This window comes from Syngnathus floridae, chromosome 11 (genome assembly GCF_059516105.1).
Source record: "Syngnathus floridae isolate MCC-2025c chromosome 11, RoL_Sflo_1.0, whole genome shotgun sequence".
In the NCBI taxonomy this organism is placed as follows: domain Eukaryota; kingdom Metazoa; phylum Chordata; class Actinopteri; order Syngnathiformes; family Syngnathidae; genus Syngnathus; species Syngnathus floridae.
In genome coordinates, this window is record NC_142423.1 from 10,522,150 (window position 1) to 10,539,197 (window position 17,048).

Sequence of the window (17,048 nt, forward strand, 5' to 3'; positions counted from 1 at the left end):
TGACAATTATTATCACTTGCGTTTGTAAACCACAAGGGGGTGTTGTCGTATAAATGATGTCCATCACATCATCTGGCAAACATTAGCCTTATAAATAAACCACAGGTAGCATCCTTCCCTCAATTTTCCATAGCGCTTAATTGTCCTTATTAGTGTCAAAGGGGAGCTCAAGTCTATCTCAACTGATGCTGGTGAGAGAAGTGGGATCCACTCTGGACCCCAGTCATAAATTACAGGGAACAGCCATGCATTCATTTTCTAAAAAAAAAAAAAAAAAAATACTCTTGCAGCTTCTAAAAAGACACTAGGTAAACTTGAAGTGGACACAATGACTAATAACATCACTGCTTTAGGGCTTTGTTCTTCCAGCCAAATGGGTGAACTTTATGTTCATTGAGTTGATGTTTAACTTTTTAAATATGCGGAAATGCATTTTGTGCATGAATCATCCAATGCCTTAAAGAATATATTAAAGTGATCATTTGTATTTTTCCTTAACGGAGAAAACAAATCACCATGCCAGTCATGAATCACTTCATCAACCACATCACCAATCAATAAAGTACTTCCGTGACCATACCAATCATCTTCCATCTCTGTTAATAACTTCAAATAGTTGTTAATGTGTACACTCTTGTCTGTTTCTATGGGCGGGGTTTGTGAGAAGGAAGACATTCTTGCCATACCTTCCAGACAGAAAAATGAAAGAGATCATTACTCATCTTGCACAATTCCTTTTTGGCAAAACAAGCATAGACCTAAGAGGTGTTTGAGGAGCATCTACTATTTCCCTAATAATATCAAATGTATATAGGACAAATCTGACAGGAAACACATGACATCAACGAATGACACACATGACGAAACCATGCTGGTTTTCATGTTGCGCAATTGTGTCTTGTTTCCATTGCGGGTGCGGCCTGACACTGGGCAACACACACACACCAGCTCACACAACGATCAAATAAAGTGAAATGGTGAGTGAAGTGTTTCCAGTCAGTAACTTTCATAATAAATCTCAGAACATTTTGTACATTTCTGAATGAACATCATAGATGTTTCTGACACTTTTTAAATTGGTGTTACTAAAATCCATATAGCTGATCGTTTAATCTACATTTGAGCAGGAATGAAATAATGTTGAACATGATCTTTTAATGATTTCAGTATTATCTAATATTTAATATTTTAACAATATTTGAATTAAATTAATTAATTAATATTTTACAAATGCAACTAACATGTATTTTCACGTTTTATCAAAACATGTATGTATTTTGGGATTGTTTAGTTAATATTTTAACAATTGGAACAGAAACTTTATTGCATTGTGATTAGTTCAAATAACAATAAATAAACAATAAAAAATACGAGGAATTTTTGAACTAGCTTTAGCTGTTGAAGTAGTAATTTAAAAAGTACAATTTTACCATGACAGCTATACAATGTTCTGTACATTAACAACAGCTTTAATATATAACCGATATGATATTTTCACACCTACAATGTTGGATGGATACTTAATGAATTGTGGCCAAACAAGAGTTGTGTACACCTTGTCTTATTTTATTTTGAAGGTGAACAAAGTAAACATCCAGGTTTTATAACCATCACTACAGCCTGCTTGACACACTTAAAGTTGCGTGGCAGCTTGAACTCTGCTCGGACTACAGTACGTACATTTCCAGACATCCTCTGTCAGGTGAGCCTCAACTCATTCACTTTTTAATATTTTATTTTAAAACTAAAGTTGAAACAGATTGGTCATGATCAGACAATATTACACAATTTTAGGATGACTTTAATTGTAGTTTCACTTTTTAAAAGTATACCCAATGTGGCATATGCAAGGCTTAAGGTTGCCGTTAACAACAACTTGCTGGCATTTCCCCCGTGTTAATAAAATGCAAATTTTGGATTTGCTCATGGTTGTGACCCGAGAGTCACCATGGTTGCTGATGATCACACTGTCAAAGCAAGTCATGGCTTGCCTCGAAACAACTTAGCTCTGCTGTTTTTCAGATTGCCTTCACATTCATGCGTCAGTGCATACATGGAGAATGCTACCTGATATCTTCTCCTCTCTTCTCAGTTTGGCTGCATTTACATCATGGATGGTCAAATTTCATGTGAATAACTATAGCAAGAACTGAAGTGTCACATATGTCCCCGTCATTGAAACACTTTATAAGACTCGTGGAGAAAATAAAGTAATGCTTGAATAATGCAAATATGAAACACTTACTTGGTATAGACTCGCCCCGGCACCTCCCATCGATTTTTATGATTTATTTGATGTCATCCAATGAGTATTCCAGAGTAAGTTCCGCTTCTATTGCCAAAAGTCAGCTCAGATAGGCTCCACCTCACCCGCCACTGTAATGAGGAAAAATCATGTGAAACATTAATGGATGGTTTATTAGTGAAATTTTAGTGAAATAGAAGTTACTTCAGAGATGCACTTTATTTGATTCTTTTTTTTTATCTTATTGTTGACAAATGGATTATAGACACTGTATGGATGAATGTTTATGGCACAGAAAGGGGAAATGCATTGCCTATAAAATTTCAACATATCTTCCAGCAGAGCTCCACTCCTCAAGAATGGCATCAAAGTCCAAAGGGGCTTCTTCTACGTAGCCCCCACCGAACATGAGGGGCCGTGCCGCAGAGATGTTGGCATGGGCGGCCACCCTGCTGACACTTTCCACTTGGATACGAGCCGACATTTCCCCAGGAGAGCGCACGTGCCCTACGGATCCCCGCCATCAGGTGGACTTCTCGGTCAAATACACGGTGCCGCGTTTCCAAACGGAGCATCCCATACAGAACGTGGTGGCCAAGCCACTCAATCCTGAGGTTTATATCGCCTCGCGGAACATTGTAGAGGCGGTGGATGACAAGCTGAGCAAAGTGTGGGAGGTGAAAACAGGGCCAATTGGGAGTCCAGAGTGTCAAACCTGTCGCTTGTGCGACATTCAAGTCGATCCCAGCGAGCCGGTGGATACGGATAACGAGGTGCTGCTCTTGGATGCGGGGGTGGCTATCCCGCCCTACTTGTACGTATGCGGCAGTACCCAACACGGCATCTGTTTCTTCATCGACGTTGAGCTCTTGCCGCCAGAACCTCAGTGTTTATACAAAAAAAAAAACAATTCTCCCTCTTACTGTCCGGACTGTCTGGCCAGTCCATTGGGCACCAAGGTCACTATTGTAGAACAGGCGGCCACATCGTACTTCTTTGTGGCGGCCTCTGTTAATGACAAAGTGGTCCAGAAGTTTCCCCGTAGGTCGGTGTCTGTGGTTAGACCGCTCTCTACCGAAGACGGATTTCAAATGGTGATGGAAGGCCTGACGGTGCTGCCCCATCTGAGGGACTCGTACGGCATCGATTACATCTACAGCTTCTCGACACGGGAGTTTGTGTACTTCCTATCCCTGCAGAGGGAGAACCCCTCCAAAGGCGATTCGGCCTTTCAGACCCGACTAGGGCGGCTACCCGTGGAGACTCACGAGGTCTGGACGTACCGTGAGCTGGTTCTAGAGTGCAGATACGAGCCCAAGAGGCGGCGAAGGGAGCCGTACAGGGATATCGTATACAACGGACTCATGGCGGCCCACTTTGGTCACGCGGGAAAGGATCTGGCTCTGGAGCTGAGGGTGGACGAGACAGAAGATATCCTCTATGGTGTCTTTGCGCAGGTGAACCTGCAGGGAGAACCCCAAAAGAACTCAGCCCTGTGCGCCTTTTCTTTGAACGACGTCAACAGCAAGATTGACACAGGCGTGGAGGACTGCTGCAGATCCGGACCAGAACAATTATCCAGAGGTCTGTGTCACTTTCAGACGTGTGAGAACTGCCCACATGAGGTGAGTAAGGCCAAGACGGGAAGTTACCAGTTCTTGACCACAAGTGAAGTAAGCATGACCAAAACATTTGACGTACTTTCAGAGTCGATTAATGCAAAACATGAGTCGTATCAACAACTTCCTGCGAAAAAAACATCTCTTTTCCGCTCTACACCGCCACGATTCATATTCTCATTGTGCCACCTGAGGGCAAAAAAATTGGAACGCTGACCCTTGAACTGTGTAAATCCAGCCTTAGTCGTGCCAGATTTTCCACGTAAATATGACATAATAGGACAACACTGGAGTTCAAATCTCTAGGTGTCCTGTGTGGGATTTGCGTTTACTCTCTGCAAGCATGGGGACAATGTGCAAAAGAGATGTTTCAATTGGGTCCCAAGAGTTTTGGTTTGAGAAGATTACGGTAAACTCTGCCTCTCACAGCTCACCCAACTACTTCAGTGTGTCCCAAAGCGGGAGAAGCTTTCATTACCACGATGCTGATTAAAACAACCACAAAAATCACTCAGTTGCATTTTCACTTGAGGAGGAAACATCACCAAGCATCAATCATAAATTGACGCTTCCAACACTGCAGTTCTGAATAACAATCAAATTTATAATAATCAAACCCGGAAGTTGAGAAACTCTGTGAGGGATGGTATTGTGTAAATTAACTAAACTGTTTTTCACAATCCTGTAAAATTCTGAGTGATTCAGTCACGCGTACATTTTTCTATAAATAGGCACTTGCCACTATAGTTATTTGATTGTGTGATTCACTCCAGACATTTGTAAACAATAAGTTAAAAAGTATATTTTCTGTAGTAACATGTCATGGTGCTGAATATCATCAAACTTTAAAGTTGTAGCCACTAAGTGTAAATTACATGCAGTAAATTTCGAAAGAGAAACAAATGAGGGTGTGTGAAAGAGTACGAGGCAAACGACAAGGCTGGGAGAGGTGCATGAGTCACATGAGCAAGCTCTGGTTTTCTTCAACAAACACCAGACGGGACAGACACCAGATATAAAAACCTTTGTCCTAAATTTGCGGGAACATGGAAAGTAAAGTGTCCAGCTTGCCATCTAATCTCCCAGCAGAGGTTTTGCCTGAAGGTGCGGTCTTTCCTTTTTTTTTATGGAGTTCAACCCGTGTCCTTTGAGCAGCAGTGCGTACACAGACGGGAATGCCTGCCAACAAATGTGCAATAAATCCTACTGATAATAAGGTGGAATTTCAAGGGAGGGAGGGACTGCTCTCAAACAGGAAATTGGAGGACGATGGAAAATATTCCATGTAATGTTCAATTCAAGATTTTCAAATAGCGTGAGTTAATTCCCTCAAAAATGTCACAGTGGAGAGACGACCAAAAGAGTCGCATGCTAGAACTTGTTTGGAAAGCTTCAAATGTTTTCATGTTTCTAACCGTCATTTGTTTTAAGTCTCTGTTTATGTGCGAAAGCTTCAAAGGTCCACTTACTGTGGGACACTCAGTCAACGTGATGAGTGTGTCCATGAGTTTTTATGGCATGCTTGACTGTGGCTGGAACACTTCCTTTTTAGATGTTTTTAGATACACAAGTGTATGTGAATGTTGACGCAGACCGAGGGAAACATACGGACAAAAGTAAATGAGTGAAAAGCCCTACCGTGGTTGTGCTAGGTGGGCCTCAAATCCCTGAAAGGGCAAAACAGGTTGAATCTGTAAATAAACACAACAGACAAGAGCAAATATGTGAAATCAATGAAGAACACTGTCAGGAACATAGCTTGAAGGTTGCGAGACAGTGGATGAAATTGAAAATTTGCCAAAGAGGATTGCATCATAAAATAGTCTAAGGAAGGAAATTTAATATGAGCAAAAAGTCATTTGTCTCTTTTTGTGTTTGTCCCAGTTGGGCAACGCCACATGCACAGACAGACCCACGCTGGTTTCCAAACCATACTACCGAATAGACCTCTTCAACCGTAAGATGAGGGATGTCCTCTTTACGTCCATCCTGGTTACCATCAGCGGGAAACAAACTCTTGGGCATTTTGGGACTTCAGACGGAAGAATCCTCCAGGTGGAGAACTTCATATTTGACAGTGACTCTGTTTGAATGCTTGTACTAATTGATTGCTGTCTGGTTTTAGGTCATTCTTACAATTGACACACCCTTTGTTTTTGCCAACTATTCACTTGGAGAGATGCCAATATCTAGGACAGCAACTGTCGTTAATGATGACTCGCTTCTTTTTGTGGCTGAAAATCAGGTAATATTTTTGCACCGTCCATCATGGATGGATGATGGTTGTAGGTTCTCTTCCCCATGTCTCGCACTGTCCCCTATCCAGTTGTTCAGGGTGCCGATCATTGGACCAGGCTGCACGCATTTCGTGACGTGCTCTATGTGTTTGATGTCTCCGCGCTTCATGAACTGCGGCTGGTGCTCGGGAATGTGCTCAAGGCAGGATGAGTGCGCCTCGCTGTGGAATAAGCATTCTTGTGCGCCAGTCATAACAGAGGTAGTTCAAAACAATGACAGCGTTGACGACATCCCCCGGAGTGCTCAATTGAGTTTGATTGTTATGTATCTGTAGTTTTTCCCCAAAACGGCACCGGCTGGCGGGGAAACTGAGCTGACGCTTTGCGGGAGAGAGTTTCGATCTCCTCAGAGACCGCCCATCAACAACGGTGTCACCCACACAGTCACCGTGGGCTCAGGGACCTTGTGTGCTGTCCTGCCTGACAAAAGCAGGAGCCAAGTGTGAGTACCATACATACAAAGAAAAAATCAATGGAATAAACATTACCTGCTATTCCAGGAAAGCAGCGTCAAAACATAGTGTAACCCTAGACCAAGCTTTCTGAGACCAGGTTGCACATTACAGAATGACCTCATAGTCTTAAGGTTTCATTGCACCCATTGTATAGAATCTTTGGATTCTCCCTCTTCGACTTAAGGTCATACCATACTTTTCCGATGCAGGCTCGTATGCAAGCTGAAGGAAAAAGTGTCAAACCACAATCTGACAATAACTCTGGAAGTGCACGAGGGGAACACGAGGGGCGCGTACTCCATCGAAGGCACCTCTCGGGTGTCTGGCTTCTCTGTTGTGGTGAGATGACTAAAAGTTATAAAATAGAAGGTCAGTGATTGGAATGAAAGGAATTCTCATGTGTCTTATCAGGAGCCAAGCATAAATCAAATCAGACCCGAGCATGGCCCTGTTTTTGGCGGTACGCTTGTAACACTGACAGGCCGGAACCTCGATTCCGGTATGCGGAGGGAAGCTTTCATCGCAGACAAAATGTGTCACATTCAAGAGTAAGGCAAACAAGATCTAAGCATCAATGTCATCATAGTTGTGAGGTTAAAACAATTAGCGTAATGTGTAATGATTTTGTCCAGTGTTCCTCTGGAAGAGAGTGGGACATTGTCTTCAATTGTGTGCCTCACAGCGGCTGCCACAAATATTGGCCACGTTCCTGTCAAAGTAGTCATCGACAACTTTGAGGTCACTACCACTAAGAAGTTTATCTACAAGAAAAACCCTGTTGTGACGTCGGTGAATCCTCAATGCAGTTTCAGCAGGTACAATGGAATGAACCGATGAGAAGTGATACAATGCACATCACAGTATCTATAGCCTGAAAATCGAATTGTTGTTCATTTGCTTATTTATGTTGTCCTTCAGTGGCTCCAAGTTAGTGATTACAGGTCAGAATCTTGACTCTGCACACAAAACTGTGCTTCAGTACACTTCCAAAAACTCCCCGTTGGAACCCCACAAACTGGTAAGTAGGACTGCAACTAACGATTATTTTAGTCATCGATTAATGCGTCGATTATTTTGTCCATTCACCGATGAATCAGATCATTTAACTTCAAGCAATGATAAATAGGCCCTCACAATTTTCTTTGTTTTGGCGTGGCTCTTGTCTCTTAAACGTGATCATTTGCTTTCAGGAATGTAACGGTACAGGGAACGCTACCAACATGACGTGCCAGGCTCCCACTTTTCCGTTCGATGTGTCGGAAGACAGGTCAGACACAGGGGAGCTTTTCATTCACATGGACGGCATGGAAAACTTGTGGAGGAGACGATTCACCTACCACCCCGATGCCAAAGTCATCCCGTTTGAACACGAAAACAACGTATTGGTCCTCACACCGGGACAGACCGAAGTTTCGCTGCACGTATGTTTACGCAGTTACGGGACTCCGCCCAGCCAGCACGGCAACCGTATAATAACCAATCTGTAAATATCACGTTTAAACCAGCACGACAAACTGAAAATGGTGGACCAGTGCATGAAGATCACCATGGAAATCGGGGACATGGACTGTAACGTCCAGGTTCTGGTGAATGAGCTGACCTGCAGGATTCCTAAGACCCAAGTGATCCCCATCGAGGGATTGCCTGTCAGAGTGAGAGAGTAATACTATCAATGCATGGACATAAGCAGGTGTACACTATTTTGTAGCTGAAAACTCGATACTATCTACTATTGTAGGTCTCAGTGAACGGCGAACCCCACAACGTGGGCACTGTCCGCTATGAGGACGACAATGCCGATTCGGTCATCGCGGCCATCGTACTGGGTGTAATCTTCGCCTTGGTGGCAGGTGCCGGAATTGCATTCGTTATGATTCATCTGAGGAAAAAGAAGCGAGGTGAGGCTTCGGCATTTGGTAAGCGTTTGTCATCATTTCAGCTTCAAGCGTTTCGTCGTTGTGCTTTCAGCTACCATCGAGAATCGTTTAAGCACCAGGTTGTCCATAAGCCGGATGGGCAGCCACGGGGAAATGTCCTCGACAGGCGACTACAGGCAGGGTAAGAGAAAAGTCAGCAGCATAGTGACTGAGTTTGGGTTCAAATTCCTCCTGACAACTTTCCTTCATCTGTGTGTGTTTCAGTGGATTCCAACCAAACGTCCGCGAGTGGAATGGCCTTTCAAGGTCCGATGTACGCCGCCAGCTATGACCACCTCGCTGTTCCGCTGATTCCACGATCCAGCGTCTCAATGATCAGCCTCAGCTCCGACCTGCTGGACGAGGTCAAGGATGTCCTTATCCCTGCTGAGATGCTCAGGATGGAAGATAGCCAAAGCATTGGCAAAGGTAACGGCTTATGGGGCTTAAAAAAGTCTTCAAAGTGAAGAGTTACCCACATCCCATGGTTTTGTTTTCCTTTTCATGCAGGTCACTTTGGAACTGTGTATCATGGCTATCTGAAGGACAGCAATAATCAAGAGATCCATTGTGCTGTTAAATCACTAAATCGTATGTAAACAGGGTTATACGATATGTCAACGAGATTTTTTTTTTTTTCTAAGGCTTTAACGTGTCGACAGGAATCACCGATCTAAAGGAAGTGGATCAATTTCTCAGAGAGGGAATCATCATGAAGGGCTTTCACCATCCCAACATTCTGTCTCTGCTTGGCATCACGCTACCCAAAGAAGGGCTCCCCCTGGTGGTGCTGCCGTACATGAAACATGGCGACGTTCGCCATTTTATTCGCTCGCCACAGAGGGTAATGTTTCACAATCAAACCTCCTGGGACCTTAGACTGTAAATGTTTGCTCTGCAAACCTGTGGGGGTTTGTTTACGTTTTAAATTATTGGATAAGTGCACTCTGACATTTACATTTGTCTTACACAGAATCCAACCGTTAAAGACCTCATAGGCTTTGGACTGCAGGTTGCCAAGGGGATGCAGTATTTAGCGCAAAAGAAATTTGTGCACAGAGACCTGGCTGCACGGAACTGCATGTGAGTGTGAAGCCTAGATTGCACAAACATTGGGGCTAGTAAATATTTGATAGTTTGCTCACTTGCAAAGTAATAAAAAACGTTTTGGCAGTTTGTTATCAGTCGGATTATCAGTCCAAAAGGCGTAAAAAACTCACAGTATAAAAGTTATTAAATGATGTCCGAGTATTTGGTCCCTGAGACTAATCATTTTGTCCATCTTCCAGACATTTTATAACTTCTCCTATGTTGTCTTGGCTCACTCCTAAGGCTGGATGAGACCTTCACTGTCAAGGTGGCAGACTTCGGCATGGCGCGTGACATTTACGACAAGGAGTACTACAGTATTCAAGACTGCAAGACGGCAAAGTTACCGGTCAAGTGGATGGCCATCGAGAGCTTGCAGACACAGAAGTTCACCACCAAATCGGATGTGGTGAGTAGACGAGACACCCGAGTTCACTCATCACACATGCATAATATAAATAAATAAATCGATTGATTTGATTTTACATAGGAGTATATTTTTACATGTCCACTAGTTTTTAATTTTTATTGATACCCAATCTAACAAAAATACATTAAAAAAAAAAAAACATTTACAATGCTAAACAAATTTATTCAGATCAGGGATGAGCTGAAGGTTACCTCAGGCACATAAAGATACAGCCAGTGCCACTCACTTTCACAACAAAGGAAATTGATTTAAAGTCTTTCATTTACCTAACATGCATGTTATCGCAATATGAAAGGAGGGCAGATTAATCAAAGAACACGCAAACAGGAAAGCCAAAAACCACACCGGAAAGATGAAGCTGAGATTTGAATCTGGAACCTCAAAATTGTGACACACTTGAGCTCAAACCACATCCACGAATTTATAAAAAATATACATCATAAATAAGAAAGCACTGGATGCTGGGTTTTATGACATTTCTTCCAGTGGTCCTATGGCGTGTTGATGTGGGAGCTGCTGACCAGAGGAGCTAGTCCATACCCACAAGTGGACCCCTATGACATCACACACTATTTACTAAGGGGCCGCCGCCTACCTCAGCCCCAGTATTGCCCTAATGCTCTGTAAGACACTCTTCCAAATAACCTCAGCATCAAGATTTTGCACAATCACCTCTAACGCTTTCTTTCATTCCACAGTTATTCCATCATGCTGGCATGTTGGGACCCGGAGCCCGAATGTAGGCCCACGTTCCACAGCTTGGTCGGGGACGTGCAGCACATCCTGTCCTGTCTCACGGGAGAGCACTACATCAACCTGAAGGTCAACTATGTCAACTTAGACCAGGCCAGGGCTTACCCCCCACTGACTGCATCTGCCGACGAGGCCGAGGGCTCGGAGTCAGATACGAGCAATCAAGATGGCAGCTAAGGACCTTTAAAACTGATAAGAACACACAATACAGCTCTCCGGGATTACAAAGAGACTTATCGGGAGTTTGCTTATTTATCATGTGTTATCGAGATTAAAAGACACTGTATGTGCTAAGGACTAAGACTGGATTTACACTGTATGATTTAAATTAGTAGTTAAAATAATGGCCTGACTTAACCTTTGACCTTTTATTCTTTTATGACCTTTTATTCTTCTGTATGAATGACAATTTTACCTTCTGCCGTCTAGTGAAGAGCATTGAATTATTCTGCCTGTCATTACAAAAAACACATTTAAATCAAATTTGAATAAGCCTCTTAGACATGCAGTATAAATACAGCAAATGATTTGTAAGACTGTGAAAGTTCCACATCCTGTTACAACAAATGGTCTTGAGACAAAATAGAGCTTGAAATAAAAAACAAAAACGGATGTGAAATACAAGTAAGGCCAAGTGAATGTAAACTTTTGTCTCGACGTAGATTTTTAACCATTTATGTAAGTACGGTGGCATTAAGTACCTTGAACTCAGGGAACAACTTTTGTGGATATAGTTAGCAATATGGAGGGATCATATCTACATGTGAAAAGCAGTCCACTGGATGAAGATGAACTCTATTTGTAGTGGTGTGCTTTATACGCGACGCCTGAGGTTGAACCAGTATATTTAATCAGCAGTAGAGGGCACCCGAGATTGTCTTTTGCCGTTACTGCTGTGATGCTGCCGCAGTGATGCGCCTCACTACGTCAACGTTACAACAAAGGTGTTACACAAACACCCCCAAGCATCCAAAATCTGCTAAACCGCTGGACAACTCATCTTTTTATTATAGTAATGACTTTCAAGGCTAATTTTTCAAGTTAAGGACTATTTCCAGGCCCCTTCTTACTGCAGTCTCTTCCCTTCAGTAAAGGTTCAAGTGTAAATAACATTGTTGTAATTTTTTTTTTTTTTGGTATTCTCTCCCTTTGATTTGCCCCCATGAATCTTGAATAAACACAAAGTGAAAATTCTGCTGCTGCAATTCAAAATCGATTTCATATACACGTGCGTATTTGTTTTAATAGTGAAGACTATTCAATGGCTATGTAATTCAGTGGCTTGGGGATTAAGGGCTGCATCCACAAGCAAGGATACAATTGCTTTTACTGTCTGCACAATTCATCCTTGGAATTATTAACAGAAGCCATTGTTGACAACAGTTGGAGTGGTTGTAAATAGAAAGTTTGGCGAACATCTGGAGAATGTTTTTGTGAGCGTTTGCAACTTTGAACAAAGCTTGATGAAAAATCAACATTCACTATCTTTGCAAACACTTGCAAACTTTTGCCACTCAGTGGAATATTTTTTTTCCCCTGAATGAAACGTGACAGCTCTGAGGATACCAGAATTCGGCCCAACTCCAGTAATATCTAAATCACTACACACGCAGACACACACTTATGCAAGAACACACCAACTCACACACACACAAACACACACATGGGACCCAGGGGCCAACCCAGAATGAGCAATAGCTGAAAAAAAATAGAAGGAAACCCCCTAAAGCCTGTTCAAATATTAATTCTGTTGTCTTTGAGTCTACATATTTATAAATATTTTACACTTACACACTCACAAACGGCGCTATGCTGTAAATACCACACGACAACAATTTGTTGTACGTTTTTTCAACAAAGTAGATGAACTTACTTTTTCTTTTCTCTTATTCAGGCACTTAACAAAGACTTCAGTATATCAGTCCAGTAGCTGTGTTAGGAATCCACCACATTTGGACTACAGCTCGATCATGTCGGCCTTTGAGGCTGTACCTCGCACATGCTTTTCTGCAGTGCGGCACCTGTTACATAAAAAAAAAAAAGATGACTAGATTTGCTTCTGGGTCTTGATTTGAAAAATTGTCCAAATCGAAATATTGGCATACATAAGAAGAAACAGAAATATTTGTTTTCCAAAATAATAAATAACATCATACCGTCATCTGTAATACGGTGTACTTAATTACACAAAATTACAATTATTCCAAGAACGTTGAAAAATAAAATGTTCCAAATTATTATCCACAGTAAGTTAAAAAAAAAACATACACAAATAAGTTGGAAAATCTTTCATGAGAAAATATCAATAAATATTACAAATGTAATTTCATTTCAGAAATCTTAAACATACCAAATGCTCACCCATTGAAAGTATAAGTCCATGATGGTGCAGACTATTTTATTTTATAATGGCATGCATGTCAAATTTGCAGCAATCATTCCATTTATTTCTTACGTAATGAAACTGTACTACAGCGATCTTTCAGCAATTACGTTCAAATATGAAATCTACTTCGAAACAAATCCAGGATTTGACTTCATACTGCCAATATATGTGGGCGTTATGTCGCATAAGAAATGAATGGCTGTGCTTCTGTTTTTGAAAACTTTGATCACATCTGCATCAGTTGCTTGGCTTCGCTTTTTCCTCCCCCCTCCGAATCCTTGAGCTCGCACATACCTGAATAACGAGGCAATCTTCCTCCATTGTTGCACTTGCATTGACAGTGTGGATGGAGGAGCTGGGAGGTCACAGATGGAAAGAGGTGTTATGTTTGTTCCCGACTCTCTCGTTCTCTCGCTCTAACACACTCTCTGAGTGAGCGTCTTCACACATGGGGAGTGTGCTGAAAGACAAATGTGCAGAGCAGTCAAAGTGTTTGTCAAGCGGGCACATCGCTTACTAACTGTACTTGTTAATCGCCATCCATCTTCTTAGCAATATGCCCGCAAGGCACGAGAGACAATACATGAATCAGGCGACACACATAGTATGACGATTAGTCTAATTTCAGCTTTTCCGTTGGATGTCTCGAAAAGATTATCAAGGCCAATTGTGTGGGCTGTACGAGTGATTTTTTTTTTCCCTTCCTGTTCTGCTCAGAAAACGATCAAGTGACAATTGTAAAGTAGGCTGCACAGTAACACTTGAGATAATGAGGCTTAATTAGAGCATTTTAAGAGGGATGTTTCCTGGAAACGGTCAACAAAGACCCGAGATTTTCTAGTGGGGTGTATTTAGAGTCATTTGACCTCTTTAATCTAATTGCAAAATGATTTGGGCCTGGCTGACATTGGTAAATGTTGAACTTGTGACATATTTATGATAGTAAATGCATAAGTGTGTTGGCAACATTTAGTTTTCCCAAGCAACAGACTCTGTGAGTGTGACATAAAACTGAGGTAGGTTTGACAAGGCCACCCTTTTCAAAATGGCCGATTTCAACGAGACAAATTTGTGCCATAATTCTTGATCCTTGGGTTATTTTGACAAAAGCATATAAACTGTGACCAAAATGTGAAATATATCTCCTTAAACGTTGATGCTTTCAGTCACTATCGGGCCCAAACGGGTTAACAAATATACAGCAAGGTTTGCTTGAAATTATTATTATTTCGAACACAAAAGCTGAATTGCACAAACGTCTTACTTACTGCCATAAATATAAGACTTGCCATAAAAAGAACACTTGCACTGTTACTGGGACCCTTTTGTTGTTATTTACACTCCAGCTTCCATCTTCGGATGCAGCCGAGCATGGGATGGGATTTGTTTCTTGGTGAATGAACTGAATAATACAATTGAGTGGTTCAAGAAAGAAAGGGAGATAGAAAGGTGTTTTTCAATCCACTTTGCTGTTCGAGCATTTTATGTGTGATCTATGGCTTTTTTAGTACACACACAATTCACAATTTAAATCACGGAAACTTTGGATTGAATCAGGTTGATATTATTCTCATTACAGGGAATGAAGGGAAAAAAGTGACGGTAAAGACTGAAAATAAAAAGGAGACTTTCTCTTATGTTGATCTGTATTTGTCCTCCAAAAGCCATGTTGTGGCTTGTGCGCTTGTTTCTATGGCAACCATCATTTGATAGCAGAGGTGTGTAGGAAGGCAAGAGAAATATGGTTAAAAATTAGCAAACTGCCTTATGCACACTCCATAATCTATCTATTTAATATGTGCGTGTTAGTGAGATGAGTGTGTAAATACATCTAGAACGTGACATCCATTCAGGTCATGTGGAGCGTATTCACACTCCTGGCTCAGAGCACATTTAGCTTGAAGTGAATATTAGAAAAAGTGTCGCTCCTTCAGTAATTTTGGGTTTTGCATGTTCCAAATTGATATATAGTTGAACAGGTCTCTGAGCGATAGACAATAATACACAACAATAAAATACTAGCAAAACGTGTTTTTGTAATTGTTTTCCTCATTTTCTAGCACATCAAGTTTTTGAGATATTGCCATTTTTGTTTATCAAGTTTGACCAATAAAAGCATGTGCAATAGGAATTTTACTACGCATTGTATGATGATGAGATCCTGAAAAGAGAAGAAGATGAGGACAAATGTGGCAGGCGTTTAGATTTAATTGAGGCATTTTTAGTTGTTTGTGTCAGCTGAATAAACAAGAAAATTTATTTTAAGTTTCATATTCATGGCAAGAAAGTATAAAAAATATTTTTTTATGTGAGTGGATGCATAAAGCTTCAAGATGAGCGATCGCATAAGATCTGAAAAACTTTGAAGATGATTATTTTTGTCTTTTGTCATTTTGGTCAAAATGAAGATTGCTTAGCCAAATCTATGCTGAGCGTGACGACCTGATCTACATGACGCTTGAATGCCTGCAGTATTACCTCTCGAAGATGAGCTTGCCACTCTTGCAGTGAGGAGGGTGCTGACAAAGGAAATAACTCCGCTTCGAGCGGTTTCAACACATTCTGAGCCAGAATGAATTTCAGGCCTGTCACATGACTTTAAAAATGCATTTTCTGTACTCACACATAGATTCTTTCACCACTGCAAACTTTGGTGGTGGTGAGTGAAGCATTGGAGGCACACTACCAAGGTTTTTGGAACAAAGGACTATCGCTAGCTGCTGTATCGTGATTATCCCTGCCGTTTTTGTAAAACTAAAATTATATACAAAGCATTTTAATCGCTTTTTCAATAAAGAAACCATGCATGCAAATTTGTGTCAAAGGGTTTGCTTAAACATATTCAAAATGTGTAGATACTAACCTTCAGATAAAAGAGTTGCATTTATTTATTTATTTATTTATTTATTTATGTATTTATTTATTTATTTATTTTTAGAAATGCGTTTTTTTTTCTTCCGAAACACTGTTACGGTATATGACAAGTCTTGTGGAGCCATAAAAGGAGAATTTATAGGATAGTTTGGGAAAAAAACTAATACAAAATTAAAATACATTTTTTTTTCTTAACTACAACTGTGCATTAGGAAATCATAATGTGCCATGGCTGCTGAGCTATTTTTAAGACAGCCCCGCAGGCGCTACTCATTAGGGCACCATGTTGATGACTGCCTTAAAGCATATTATTATAATCCGTTTCTTTTCTTTTTCCCTCAAAAGGATAGTAAGAACAAACACAATTTAAGCAAAACAAAAACAAACATTTTAATAGAACAATACTCACGTTTAGACTGAATGCATGAAAATTTACAAAGAAGAACGGGCATTTCTAGCAAACGTTTGAAAGGCGCCTTCATTGTTTAATAAAGCAGTTAACCGGCAGCACCAAGACAGACAGCTCTTATAAACTCTGAATTAGCTGAGGAGAATGCAGAGATAAATTACATTTATGGCCAGAGATTAAGTAATCACAATCATATGAAACTTGGGACTCAGTCCAGAGAGCGTGAACAAAAAAATCCAATTAAAGTGCAGATTTTTTACCGGTGATTTGAGAGTCTCATGTTTCAAAGTTCAGCTCTGGAGTTTGCACGAGTGCATATCTCATGATTTATGAGGTCGTTTTGTTTCCCCTCAGTAATCCACGGGATGAAATGGAGTGGTTGCTTTGACAACAGAAATCATACATGCACACTGATCAACACTATGGACATCCGGTCTGGCAATGTCGCGGTAACTATGGTTACCTCAAAGAGCACCAAATGTTCTACTCCAAAGTGTGAGGGTATCATTTGTGACACTGTGCAGAGGCACAACTATCCAAATGCATGTAACTTTTACAACTGTGTATAAATAAGT

The 17,048-nt window shown here is 41.1% G+C and overlaps 1 protein-coding gene and 1 long non-coding RNA gene across 4 annotated transcripts in view; one reads left to right on the top strand and one right to left on the bottom strand.

Moving 5' to 3' along the window:
• The window catches only part of LOC148391028 (uncharacterized), a 46,129-nt gene that overhangs the window by 16,700 nt on the left and 12,381 nt on the right, over positions 1 to 17,048 (bottom strand). For both annotated transcript variants that reach the window (XR_015861165.1, XR_015861166.1), the window contains exons 3-6: positions 13,485 to 13,650; positions 12,678 to 12,825; positions 5,503 to 5,555; positions 2,246 to 2,376 (exon numbers count right to left, since the gene is read on the bottom strand). This is a non-coding gene — a long non-coding RNA (uncharacterized LOC148391028). The remainder of the gene's footprint in view (positions 1 to 2,245; positions 2,377 to 5,502; positions 5,556 to 12,677; positions 12,826 to 13,484; positions 13,651 to 17,048) is intronic.
• On the top strand, positions 1,629 to 11,998 carry mst1ra (macrophage stimulating 1 receptor a). 2 transcript variants are annotated; one of them, XM_088388697.1, is made up of 21 exons: positions 1,629 to 1,702; positions 2,585 to 3,870; positions 5,749 to 5,919; positions 5,990 to 6,109; positions 6,191 to 6,361; positions 6,437 to 6,603; positions 6,826 to 6,955; positions 7,028 to 7,164; positions 7,249 to 7,431; positions 7,535 to 7,634; positions 7,807 to 8,037; positions 8,122 to 8,268; positions 8,355 to 8,514; positions 8,585 to 8,674; positions 8,758 to 8,961; positions 9,043 to 9,123; positions 9,195 to 9,376; positions 9,506 to 9,615; positions 9,865 to 10,030; positions 10,538 to 10,674; positions 10,750 to 11,998. In XM_088388697.1, exons 2-21 carry the CDS (start codon positions 2,653 to 2,655, stop codon positions 10,979 to 10,981), a joined length of 4,137 nt encoding a protein of 1,378 aa, XP_088244823.1. In that variant the 5' UTR covers positions 1,629 to 1,702; positions 2,585 to 2,652; the 3' UTR covers positions 10,982 to 11,998. The 2 variants fall into 2 exon arrangements, with proteins under 2 accessions (XP_088244823.1, XP_088244824.1); XM_088388698.1 differs by having other exon boundaries at positions 2,588 to 3,870.

What these genes read in the sequence shown, in the direction of transcription:
- mst1ra (XM_088388697.1), top strand. Translation starts at nt 2,653, where the DNA reads ATGAGGGGCCGTGCCGCAGAGATGTTGGCATGGGCGGCCACCCTGCTG. An exon ending in CAGACGGAAGAATCCTCCAG is followed by an intron (nt 5,920 to 5,989) that starts GTGGAGAACTTC and finishes GTCTGGTTTTAG; the next exon opens with GTCATTCTTACAATTGACAC. An exon ending in TTTTTGTGGCTGAAAATCAG is followed by an intron (nt 6,110 to 6,190) that starts GTAATATTTTTG and finishes TCCCCTATCCAG; the next exon opens with TTGTTCAGGGTGCCGATCAT.